At 41.7% G+C, this 13,474-nt stretch overlaps 1 protein-coding gene across 4 annotated transcripts in view; it reads left to right on the plus strand.

Moving 5' to 3' along the window:
* Nucleotides 1–13,474, plus strand: part of SBF2 (SET binding factor 2) — a 215,094-nt gene continuing 201,620 nt past the window's right edge. For 3 of the 4 annotated variants that reach the window (XM_072337706.1, XM_072337708.1, XM_072337707.1), the window contains exon 1: nt 1–191. In XM_072337706.1, coding sequence (XP_072193807.1) covers nt 137–191 — 55 coding nt within the window. In that variant the 5' untranslated portion in view covers nt 1–136. The remainder of the gene's footprint in view (nt 192–13,474) is intronic. The other variant, XM_072337709.1, reaches the window with a different exon arrangement.

Genomic DNA, 13,474 nt, shown 5'->3' on the forward strand with positions numbered 1-13,474 from the left:
ACGGCGCGCCGCGCCTCCAACATGGCTGAGGTGGTGCCGCTTCTTCTGTGGCGGGCGCGCGGCGGAGGATGCTGAGCCTCCCGGGAGCCGCCGCCGCAGCAGGGGTGGTGAGGCCCGAGGCGTGCCCCTCGCAGCCATGGCCAGGCTGGCTGACTACTTCATCGTGGTGGGCTATGACCACGAGAAGACAGGTAGGTGTGGCTGCGCGCGGGGCCGCTCCGCGGTGCCTGGCCTCTTCCCCCCTCCCCTCGCTCCAGCCCGGCCCCGGCCCCCTCTCCGCCTCCGGTCGGGCCGCGGGAGGAGGAGACTCGGCGCGCACCGCGCCGCTGGAGGGGGGCGGCCTCGCCCTGCGGGGGGCTCTGCGGTCCGAGGGGGCGCGGGAGGGGTCGGCGCCCCTTCGCGGGGCGGAGCGGCCCGGGAGAGCGGAGAGGCCGTTCCCCGGGCCGGCCTTCTGCCGGCGGGAAGGCGGCCGCGGCGCTGCCCACCTGGCCGAGCCTCGCGCTGGAGCGAGTCTCGCGGCCTCGCCCCGCCGGCAGCGCCGGGGGCTCCCTCGGGAAAGCGGGGAACGTGCGAGGTGCCTTCGCGGGCACGCGGAACTGCGGCTCCTGCCCCGAGCGCCAGGCTGTGGCTTGTCCCGCCTCCCTGCAGGGCAGCGGCCCTAACTGCTGCTGCACCCCGGCCTGCTTTGTGCTGAGCGCTGCCGCGCGTGCATACGCAGCCTCCGAGGCACGTTGCCGGCCGGCCGGGCTTTTCGCCACGTGTTCCTGGGGCATGCAGCTCATCAGCAGTTGAGAAGGGCCTTCGCTAACCTCGGGAAGTGCTGTGGCATTCACTGCGCTCTTTAGGAATGGGTGCTTTTCTTAAAAAATCGTTGTGGTTTTTACCTGCTTTGATGAAAGTGGGTGCTGACTGTTATCGGTCTGTGGGTAAAGAGAAGTTTTTGTTGTGTGAGCTTGTGTTACGATAACATCTTATTTTGACACCTCAAGTTGGGTATATAAACCGATTTGCAAATGATCTAATTGTCAGCTGGTTCATCTGTGTGCTGGGTGCTTCTAGAGATCCTTTGAATGTACAGCGTCAATAAAACAGTATTTTAAAGGGTTGAATGTCCTTTATTTTATTTGGCTGTGCATCAAACAAGCAGCACAAGTTACTCTGGGTGATTCTCTGAAGTAGCAGTTACTCAGAGTTTGCATTTGTTCACTGTGGAGGAGCAGATAATCATTTATTAGAGTAATATCTCCTTATCTTTTAGGAAAGATAACATCTAGAGAAAGTGTGGTAGTTGTCCTTAAAGATACAGTAGCTTGCAAAATACCACCAAGGTTCTCCTGGACTGTACTGGACCAGCATTATTCTTCCTTCAGTTGTGATGTGGTTCCCTCTCTGCTCACCTTGGGAATAAACTTGTCTGAACCATAGAGGCTAAATCATGAAAGGTTTGATATGAAGAATGCATTGTTAAAAAAGATTGTCTGCTCTCTCCAGTTGGGACCATTTTGCAATGTTTTCCCCTGCAGTAATAGAGAGCCCGAGTCAAAACAAACAGCTAAAAAATGCAAGGGAGCTTATAAATTGGAGACAAATAAGTTGCCTTCCAAAGATTATGACTGATCTGACATGGCCACTATGTGACATAAAGTTGCAGATTACACTGGGAAGCTTTATGTTCGTCAAATGTTTTCATCTGTAGTATTTAAGCACGTGTTTAGCTGTGCATAAATTGTTTCATTAAGTTTATTAAATTGCTCTTTTGAATGAAGTTGTACATATCCGAACATAACTCCAGAATCTGAATTTTAGAAGTTAATGCTTAGAAAGTACCAATTTAGACCTCATTATTTAGGTTACTTCTTGTTACTGTAATGCTTTGTGCTAAAAATGTTTGAAGAAACAACATTCTGTTGGAGACTAACTAGGCATGCATTGTTTTCCAGATTCCTTTACCCCCACATGCAGTCCCATAATACATGGAGTACTGACCTTTCTTTTTCTCTTGTGAATGCATGTTAATTGATGTGTTTATGCATCCTTCTTCATGAAGAAGCAGAGGGAATCATTTCAAGGATTCTTATTACCTATGAATACTTATTACCTACGAAGCTCTGAAGTTTTGTTTTGTTTTTGTTTTCTTTCCTCCCCTTGTATCTTCTGCGGCGTACTGGCCCAGTTTAAATGCAGTCGATTTGAATGTTGAGAATAATTGCATTTTATACTGTTTCTCAGGGATAATCTTGGGAATGTCTTCGTGTAAGCAAGCAAACAAAAAGCCTTCTCTCTTCTTCAACCTGTATGGCGGCAGCAGTTTGAATAACATGCACTTGAAGTTAATAAGGAAGGATGTTTATATTAACAACTACTGTGCCAAAAAAGCTCTCCTTCCTCTGCTGTCTGTCGTTCTAACTTAATGTGGACTAAATTGACTTATTTACATCTGCCAGTATCTACATTGTACTGAAAATGCAGTGAAGGAATACCACTTTCTTGTGTAGATCACCTAGCTTTATTCCAAAACGTTCACTTTACATATTTAAATATCTCATGCAGTTTAGGAGCATGTTTCTATGTTTTGCTATTGTAGGAGAGCTTTGATTTTGATGTTAACAGTTCTTATCCAAAACAATAAAAGAATACTTTCTTTCTTCAGATAAACTGAATGGAGCATCCTGTGAGGATCCACGTCTCAAACATTCTGAAGTTAATTTCTATTATTCTCTGCATCCATGTAAACTGTTATTACTGCAGCCCTACTGTTACCATCTCTGTTGTGTTAAATCTTACTTTCATTTGTGTTAACACTGTTGGACCTTCTGATGACGTGCTTTAGGATGACCCATCCAAAAGAGCTGTTTTGCTGAGTATTTTGCCTGTTTTTTTCTCCCATTACCTCTGGGTTATTTGTCTATTTAAAATTTATTTATTTATTTAACTGAGGTATCAAGGTGTGCAGGGTCAGCATAGAGGAGGAGTGTAGATCAGCCTGAATCCCCATTGACTTGAATTGTCCTAGAACCCTGAGCACAAAACTGATGGTCAGGTGCCTCAGTCTCCTTACTTTGGAAGAAGCAGTGGTTGCCTTATTGCTGGTCGGGTCAGGCAGTTCATTCAGGTCTGTCATGATGCTCAGAGATTGAGCTCAAGTGCAGAATGAGCATTGCCATTTACTACCCGAGAGCCAGTAGACTTCCAGGCGCATCGAAAGTTAAGGAAAAATCTTTTCCAAGAAAGGTGATCTAATTCATCTAGGTTTTTATCTATTTTAGACACAGTTGACAATGTTCCCATTTAAAAACTACTTTGCATCTTTCACCGTGAAAATAAGCCAGTTGCTGCTGTGTATTTTAAGAATGCACTTTCAGCCACTGTGAAGAACTGTGATGACAGTAGCTCCTATTGCAACTTTGTGTTCAGTGTCTTGACAGAGCTGGAGAAACTGGATTTAGTACATCTTTCCTGCTGGTTTTTAACAGTGGTGCTGTGAGGGATTTCAGTGATGCACCGAGGTCAGTTGCTTTACTGTGTTTATTTTGCGTTCACCTGAACCTTTGCTAAGGTAGATAATGACATTTGTCTCCAAAGTATCTGTGCACTATAAAGCTGTTATGTAACTTGATACTGAAGGCATTTACAGAAGGCTCTTTGAAGGGAAGAGAGGTGCTAGAAAATGTCAGCTCTGGATTAAAAGCAAGACAAAATCTGGAAGATATGACCATATATCCATTTTCTTTTTCCATGTAGTTTGAAGTGTGTTTGATGCGTTTCACCAGATATTCCCGATTAATATGTTTGCGTAACAGAATGTGGATGGGATTTAGAAAGAATAAAGATCTTTGCAGAGATTGCAGAAGGGCATGAGAAAATAACTTTTTGTTTTGTTTTGTTTGATGCTGTTTTTGCTGGTAAAAACCACAGCCGTAAATTTATCGCTTGAGTTTACATATGGTGCTACATCAAACAGGTAAAAGAGTCAATGTTTTATCTTCTTTGCTCAGGATCTGGAAGGTGAGGTTAAAGAAGAGGGAACTAAATACTGAATTTGTTTATTCTGCCTGCACACCCATAATGGTTTTGATGTAGGAAGCTGTTGTGTACTCAGCAGTTAACTGTGAAATTCTATGAGAGAGAGGGAGAAAATGTTTTCTGTGAGACCCGGCTACTGTAGGAAGAAAGCCTGCTGCTTTTTGTCCTTGTGTACGTAGTTGTAGTGTGTATGACAGAAGGTGTGAGGCTTGTAAAAGCATAGCAGTTTTATTTGACTGTTGTCATAACTGATAAATGCTGATATAATGAGTAGGCGCTGTTGTGGTTGTTCCTGTTATAATTTTTATCAACTTTTCAGGGAAGCATTTCTTGTTTTGTGTGGTCTCCTGTCTTAGTGGATTTTGAGAGTAGCCAGGTGGTTACTGATTTCTAAACAGAGCCATCAGATTTGGTGACTTTTTTTTTTTTTTCCCCTTTGGGCAGATATTCCCTGTGAAGGAATATTCCTTTCATAATAATATGGTAAGATTTTTTGGGGTATTGTATATTCATAGTTGGGCTAGTGCATATGTAAGGAGTGGGTGATTTCTTGGTTTACTTCCTCAACAAGTCCTTCCTTATTAGTGAGAATAAGGTCCAGTAACAGCTCTCCCCTCATCAGTTCCTCCACCCCCTGCATCAGGAAGTTGTCTTCAACACATTGCAAGAACTGTCTGGACTGTATGTGTCTGGTTATGTTGCTCATTCAGCAAATATCTGGATAACTGAAGTCCCCCATAAGCACTAGCGCCTGGGATCGTGATGCTACTTCTAGTTGCTTATGGAAGGCCTGATCATCCTCCTGATCAGGGAGCCTGTAGTACGCACCCACAACAGTGTCACCCTTACCAGCCTGCCCCTTGATTCTCACCCACAAAAAGCACATAGCCCTCCATGACAACTGTATGGGAAATTGGTAATCACAGCCTGAACCTCTGATTAATCAGAGGCAAGTGTGGGGTCAGCTGTGGGAGCACAGGTGAGAGTAATTGAGCTGTGCTCCTGGAAGGGGTGGAACTTGACTTTACCTCCTCTAGACCTCATTTATGGGCTGACCACTACTAAGGCAGCATCTTTTGGAGATTGCTTCAGCATTTCCCAGCGAAGGCATCCATATTGGTGAGTTTTTCCTCATAAATAACCCTTTGAATATCTGTTACCATCTTTGTTACCATCTTTGTATCATTTTACCTTACAACAACATTCCAGTCATGTGAGCAGTCCCACCACACAAGATCGTGGCCTTGCAACCACATGTTGATCTCCATCTCTTCCTGTTTATTTCCCTTGCATTAGGGTACAGACACTTTAGGGAGGCAGCATCCCCCGCCCCTCTCTGTCCCTTTGAAATCTATCCTCTTCACCCCTCAAGCTCTGTTTTGAGCCTCAAACTAAGCCCTCAACGCCGATGGCCCTCATTTTGTCCTCTTCCCCCTTCATACCTAGCTTAAAGACCTTTCAATAAGTCCCTCCAGTTCCTCTGCTAGGATCCTCTTACCCTTTGGAGACGGGCTTCTTCCATCTGCAGCCATCGTGCCAGGTGCCGAGTTGTTATGGTTTTGCAATTTGGTTGGTGTTGCTGTTCCACATCAGAACATCGTGTGGGATAATGGCAGTTAAGGAGACAAGTTTTTTTCTTTTTTTCTTTTTTTTCCCTTTTCCGTGCACTGCCTTGAATGGGCATGGGGGGAGGGGGCGGCACCGGAGGGGAGGTCGGGAAGGGGACGGGGTTTTGCCCGGTTCCCTGCGAGGAGACAGCGTGGTTGGAACTTTCCGCCTCCCACAGCCCGTCGGTGAGATTTGGATTTGTTTTTCTCCTTGTTGAAACTCACTCGTTGTTGTTTAGTGTCACTGGGTTCATTAAACTGCCGCTCGTTCTCAGATAGTTCTTTTTTTTTTTTTTCCCATTTTTTCCCTTCTAGCTCCATTCCAATCTCCCTTCCCTTCCCCGCTCTCGGAGCGCACGTGGCCGGGCCGCACCGCGCTGTTAAAGAGGGGAGGTACTTTGTTCCTTCTCTCCCCGGGTTTGTTCCCGCTGTCTCGGAGCGAGCTCTAGAGAGAACTACGTGACACGAGTAAATTGCCCCGTGGTCAAAAAACCCCAAATTCCTGTGTTTGCACCAACCTCTAAGCCATTTCTTGATGAGGTGGGTTTTTTGGATCCTCTCAGTATCTTTCCCTGCCACTGAAGGTATAGAAGAAGAAGCCACCTCCACGTGTGCTCGTCTCTTCGACTACCTGCCTCAGTCCCTTGATAGTCTCAGGCTTTTCTCAGCAACTTCGTCGCTGCCGGCCTGAACTACCAAAAGAGACTAATAATCAGAGGGGCAGGTTAGACCAGGAAGTTAACACGTAGAAAAACTTTTTTTTTTTTTTTTTTTCTGGTAGCATTTCTTCACTGAATGTATCCAGCCTTTTTATTCTAATACATAATTAAAAAGATGAACTCTTATTTTGATTTATAGGTTCACTAACATTTCAGAATAAAATAACATGATTCAGTATAACTTTTCCCTTAAACCTCTGCTAATTAATCTTGTATTTGAAACTCTTTAGTCAATTAGTCTTGCCTTCATTGTAGCCATAGCGATAATATTTTCAACCTTTCCATTTAAGTCTGGACTTTGGCTGGAATGTTTATGGTGTAAGTTGTCTTTGTTTCCCTCTAAAACATAAGGATGAAGGAAGTAACTTTCTTTAGAGATATTTCAAGTCTAAATGGCAATGAAGAAACTCTCCTTTTCTGTCCTGTATTAACATTGTGGATTATCTAACAAAAAGACACTTTTTATGCAGCACGTTTGTTAAAAACTGTTTGTTATGCAAGCCTAAATACTGTTTAAGCACTGGCTTTCTATAACCGCAAGCATATTTTTCAGTGGGGGACAATGAGAGTGACATTTAACTCCTCCAGATTCACAAGCATAATAGTCTTGTCTCACAACACTGGTGTAGATATTATTCTGCTGTAGTAGTTCACTGACATGACTTTAAAATACCAACCACCTCTCCACCTACTGATACTAAGAAGTAAAAAAAAATGAAGGAAAACCAGAGTCACTCTGGAAATCATTTTCAGATAAGAAGCAGTAGATTCACGTCTCAACTTTGATAACGCCAGTGAAAGTTGTGTCTTACAAATATATACTGCTAACTAGGAAGCCCTCCTTTGATTCATCTCTTAATTTACTCTTGAACAGTAGCATAAGATCTTGCAGCTTGTTGCTTATAGAGTGGAAGTGATTATTTCTGATGATGAATTCTATTGATGAGATTATTATTTTTCTGGAGCTTATATTCCAGTTATATGAATCTGTTGAAATAAGCTATTTCTTTGGTGCTAGTGGTATACTCTGAAGTCAAGGACAATCCAATTAGTGTTGATTGGGATTTGGCAGCTAAATCCCAGCTCATTGAGCCAAGAACATGCTTGTTATTGCTTATCTGTTAGTGACTGAATACATGGTGATTTCATGTCTCTAATTTTTACAGTTCTCCACTTTCTGCATATTGTATAATATGCAAGGATGGCATCAGTGAACACAGTTCCACTTTGTTTGCTTTGTAGTACTCTGGGTCTTGAGGTAATACGACAAAATAAGCACAGATTTTCTGTTAAAGTAGACATAGGTAGCATGCTTCATACCACAGCCAGAACCAGTATTGGTGATAGTATGCTCACTCTGAGGTTTTGTGTAGGTGTGGTAGAGGAATGTTAATATAAAGAAGGTATAAAATCGTCATAATCCTGGATGCAAATTTGGGACAGCAACATATAAATTTGCTTTGCACACTAGAAGGCCTCAATGGGCCAAAAGAGACAAAAGAATGTTACCGAGGTTACAAAATCTTGGAAATCGGTGTAGGATTGTCATCCTTCTAATGTGTTCTGAATGTATGTTCATAGGATTGAAGAAAGCACTTCAGATAAAAAAATCATTATCTTACACTTGGGTAGGTCTTTGGCTAGGCTGGAGAGGTCTGTTTAAAGAGCGTGACTTATATGTTGGACCTGATGAAATGGTAGCTCAAAGGGAGATGAGACATTCTGGTGCAGTATTTCAGAGATACTTGCAAATGCAAAAGAATGATGGTTCTTTCTAGAGTCTTGAATTGGGTTGTGGAAAAATGTGCTTTGGGAAATGAATTATTAAATCAGCAGTATTGTGTGTTGTCTTGGTGGCATCTTCTTTGAGCTTGGTAATGGGCTGTGATTCATGTTTGTGTAGCTTGAGAATACTTGCTCTGCATGGCAGGGGTGACTCCTGCTTGCTCTGCCTGGCCTATCCTGGTACTTTGGGTTTTTCTATTATCTGGTTTGGTTTTCCAAGTCTAACCTTGGAAGAACCTCAGACCTTAACGTATCTCATGTATCTCTTTATGTCTTCTCTCTTCCCTTTTAGTCTCTGTTTAGCCAATTGTCATGGTTTTGTGCTGTCAATATTCTACATCATGACATCATGTGCGGTGTGAATCATTGGCTGGGGGTACAATTCTGTCTTTTATGTACTTTTTTCTGATATTAAGGTCTCTTGTCCAGCCAGTCTGGTTTCTTCCATTTTTTTCCAGCTTTTCTTCTTGGCTGTTCATCAACAGATGTTGATTCTGTTAGGAACTGAGATGAGGTCCCATGTTCCTGTGTCTCTTCTTTGATGATCTTCTTAAATCATCTACTGCAGTGGTTGTTAGCATGGAAAGGTTGATCTTTGTAGCACCTTCTCTTCTCAGCTGTGGGCAGGAACAGATGCGGGGTGAATGACAAGATGAGCATTGAATATTTCATTTTTTAGATTAGGTTTTCTGATATTTAATTGTTAAAATAAGTATCTGTCCATCACATAAACAAAAAGGACAGGTAGTGCTTATGGCTGTGAGAAAAAAGAAAGCCACGTGCTTTGTTCCTGTAGTGCTGTTTCTCCATAACTAGTGTCTTTTCTCCTCCCCAAATTTATGGTAGTTCTGTGAAGCTTTTGCAGTGACTAAACTTCTACTGTTCTGTATTGTTGGTATACGCTGCTTTTAAACTGTTTAATACAGGTCATTTTAGTAGTGGGCACCAGAGCTCTTCAGTGTCCTTTCTTCTTGGTCAGTAACTTGTGGAGGGGAGAGAAGTGAGTTTTTGTAAAGCAGTTTAGCTTCTGTCTGAGCAGTAGATTCGGCTCTGAGTGCAGCTAAAGCACTGTTTGAGTTCCTTGTTAAAGGAGAATTGCCAGAGCGCTGCCTTTGATTTTTGGGATTCACCTCATGTTTCTTAGAAAGGTAATGAATGAATGATTATTATTCTTATTTCTGAGGAGCTACTTGATTTGGCAAAAGGAACAGCTGAAAATGCATGTTCGTCACGATCAGCAAGTTTCATCAGTGGTATACAGTCTAAGGTTTGGCATGGATACTTTTAACAGGTTTTCTAAAACATAAGTTAACTGAGCATATGCATGGAATGAAGTGATGCATTCCTTGGTAATAGGCGGTCAGAATTGAGAGCTGGTGTTCTGAAAAGCATGGTAGTTTGTAGGGCTGTAGAAAAACAAGTTTCCTCTCTGGATATTTTTTATTTATTTATTTTTTAATGGGTACTTATAATAAGCACTTAAGTTTTAATAACAACTTGTCAACTTTGCTGGAGCAGCGTGGAAGTCTCAGATTTGCCCTTTAGCTGGAGGCAACTGCATGTACAGCAAGTTCAACTAACTGATGAGCTGACGTTTTTACTCAAGCTGCTTGTAAACGTGCTTTAAGCTGAGACACCTGAATTTGTATTGACATGACTGAAACATGAGATACTTGTTCTCAGGTTGGGGAGAGTCGATAGTTTTCAGCAGAGAAGCAGTAAGAAGTATGAGAGGTGTTCATATCCCTAACCATTTGAGTGGGTTTTAGTAGGACTGGTGTGCCAAGGCTGTGTTGTGTCAGCTGTGATGGCACTGTAACCTGGCAGGACAGCCAAAGCAGGTGTCATGTTTTCTCAGTTACAGGCAACTGAGAAGAAAACAAAACCATGCAGACCCACATGTTTGTGATTTGGAATTCAAACTCCTATTTCAAAAGATTCTCTTTCCTGTTTGATTAATCTGCATAAATAATGATACTAAGTTTGCCGCTGAATAAACAGTGTTGATTCAAGCCGTGATACTTTTATAAGGTTGTTGTTTCAGAGCTGTGTTTTCCAAATATTTTGTTTATAGTGTTTATTGTGAAGAGAGATGAGATCATGCATATTTCACTAAATATCCTTGCAGAGGCCATTTTTATTGTTTTGTTCTCCTTTGCGACTTGGTGGTGCTTTTGGAAGAGGCAAGACTGTCACTTGAAGCTTTTTATTTTTTTGTGTGCATGTGGTCTTGCCGTGTATCCAGAAAACATGCTTTCTAGCCTTGTCAGTTGTTTTTACGTTTTTTTTTTTGTTTATAAATAAGTTTTGCTTGTGTGTTTTCCTGCTTGTGTATTGATTTCTTTATCTCTTATGAAATTATGGTCCATTTCTTAGTAACCTGCCCATGTTTAGAATACTGCTTTCAAGAATACGTGGCTTCACTGGTCCATTCTCTAGATGTAGTCTATGCTCTCTGTAGTCTCTCTTCTTGGTAGTCAAATAGAAGACAGAATACAGTGTTGGAACAGGTCCTGTGTAGCCTTGGTTTCTGTATCTGTGAATGTTATAAAAGAGTGGATAGCACCTCTGGGAATCATCTGATGCACTGCTTTCCCCCAGGCCGCAATTAGCTTTGGCTTTCATTGGTCTTGTGCCTAAGTCATTCCTAGGTGACAGCAGATTCACAGCTTCTACAGACAGTCTGTTCTAGTGCTTCTCTGTCTGACCTCAAGAAGAGCTTTCAGAGTATTTAACTCGAGTACTTCTTTGGTACTGTTTTAAGCTTATTATTCTCCTTGAATCATAGTGACCAAACTGTGCATGGTAATTTACATGAAGTCTTGCCAATACTGCATGTGACACTTATTTCCTGGCTGTGCGGGCAGTTCGAGTGTGTAGACATCACTGTGATTTTTTTCTTCTTTCCCACACAACACTTATGCTTCCTTAGTGTTCTGCTTCTGCATCCCTTTTAACCAAGCTGCTACCCAGCTAATTAATCTTCCCGTGTGTGGTGTGTGCAATTGACTGTCCTGTCCTCCCTTTGAAACATTGCATTTCTCCTCTACTGTTTTTCATAACATCTACTAAAAGTAATTTTGAATTCTCATCTTGCCCTGTGATGTGCTTATCTGCCTCTTCTGAAAGTAATTTCTGCATGTGTTTATGCACACATGCACGAAAGGGTGTAGAACAGCTTCTGGTATGTTTTGTGTGTCAGCCTGTAATGTTTTCAGTAAAACATCCTGAAACTGAGCATTGAGCCCCATAATGATTTGCGTATTGTAGCTAAGAGGCGCAGTGAATGCTTTTGCAAATACAACTAAGTGTAGTGAATATATTTGCAGAATAAGTATTCCATTGATGTTCCCAGACATGTTAAATTTCAGGTGCTTTATGGTATATTTAAATAAGACTAAATTCTTGTACATGCCAAGTAACAAGGTGCCCCCAATACTTAATTTTTTTGGGCTCCGGTTCTCTGGCCATTGTGATTGGGGTTAAAGACAATCACGTAGACCTTGCTTCGATAGGAAACCTATCCGGAAGTGGTATTTGTAGTTACAAAGACGTAATTGACTCTTATTTGGAAGACTTTGCTTTCCTTTGCAATAGAGACATTAAGCTACTGTATGCCCCACTTAGTATTCTGAGCTGGCTGCAAGTTAACAGAACGTAACTTATTTTGGGCTCAGATTCAAGTGGTACTTAATTGTTTGCTAGAATGTGGATGCAGCTCTGTTTTCTTCTATTATGCTCTATTTTCAAGCAAGCAGTTCCTTTGGTTTCTTAGAACTGCAAAGTGTGGGCTGAGGATTGTTATGCTTTAAAAAAAATTTTTACTGCTAATGATGCACACACTGGAAATGCATTTTGACTTGTAGAATCTTGGCAGTGTGGCTTGTTTATGGGGGGGGAGAATGCAGTCTGGGAGTATGTCACTTTGGGTTACTGGGACAATAAGCACAGAATTGTATTATATTCTTGCAGTACATTTTTAGGAGAATTATCTCCAACTGAAGGAAGGAACTCATTGTTTAATTCACAAGCGAGTGTTTATTTTAAAAGTGTTTACTTCTTCATGCTTTTTCACGTAAGTATTTAGCAGCATTAGCTGTACTGCTGTAGGTATGCATGGAGATCAGGTGAAATAATGTTACTGTTCATAGAAAAAATAGAATTCACGTGATAGGAAATTGAGCTTTTGTTCTGAACTGACTGCTAGTGTTAGGGGAACTAGTAGTGAACAGTAACACTTCAGATGTTTCAAAGTTCATGTGTGCAGATTTAAATGAAATTTGATGCAATATTATTTTTCATCTCTCTTATAAGTGACTGCATTCTTTGTGTTGATCCCCGCTTAGTTTAAGTCACTTTGGCAGCTGCATTCTTGTGAAAGGAGGGGGTGAAATAAACTGTTAACCTTTGAAAGTTGCAATACAAACAAATACTGTTTAACTTGTGGAAATTCGTGGATGTTTCAAACAATGGTGTTAATTTTGATTGCCTTTTTGAAGTCAGACTATTCTTTTTGTTCTTGGTTTGGAAACTAAACATATTGTTTGAGACTTTTCTGCAGCTGTGAAGAACAAAGTTGGTCATGCAGTAGCTTAGTAAGATGACATCATGAGTTGGTTTTGACTACTGTGTGATAATCTTTCTTTTGCGGTTGTAAACGTGATCGCTGGTGTGTACTTACTTCCACTTGGTTTAAGTCATGAAGGTATTGATGCAGTTATGTCTTGTTAGTTACTTGACCCTGTTGTTCAGGGCTATTGGTATTTTGGCCTAAAAGTCACTCTTCTCCAACTATGCCATGGTTTGTTCTCCTAAAAGGTGCCCAAGGTAAATCATTGTATCTTTCTTTTAGATGCTTTTGGGCTTTTGGTTGGTATCTCTGTGATGTCTGACTGGTGTCGCTAGTACTGCTGCAGTATATAAAGTATTGGAGAATGCAGAGCAAAATATGTCTGAGCGCTTGGGACCCAACTCTTGAGACCATCTTAGGTTGGTTTACAATAGTGCCTTGCATGTAGTTATGTTGGGTTCAGCTAGTAGAAATGATGACCAGCCTCATTGTGGCACCAATGCTGTTCTGGTGAGAGGATGAGGAGGTAGTTTTTGTTAAATACATACGGGGCCATAAGATAATGCTCACTCTTACTGGAAAACTTTGTTTTTGATGTGGTTTTAGTCTATAGTCAGTCCAGACAAAATATTTGTCCTACCAGGATATGTGAATCATTCTTTGTAAAGTTTCATTTGTCATCTGTGTTCTGAAAAATGTTTTGTGTGAGGGAAACGTTGGCTACTGTCAGTAATTTTATTGTTAATGGGCGTTTTTACAGCTGCTGGGCA

Source organism: Excalfactoria chinensis, chromosome 5, assembly GCF_039878825.1.
Source record: "Excalfactoria chinensis isolate bCotChi1 chromosome 5, bCotChi1.hap2, whole genome shotgun sequence".
NCBI lineage: Eukaryota > Metazoa > Chordata > Aves > Galliformes > Phasianidae > Excalfactoria > Excalfactoria chinensis.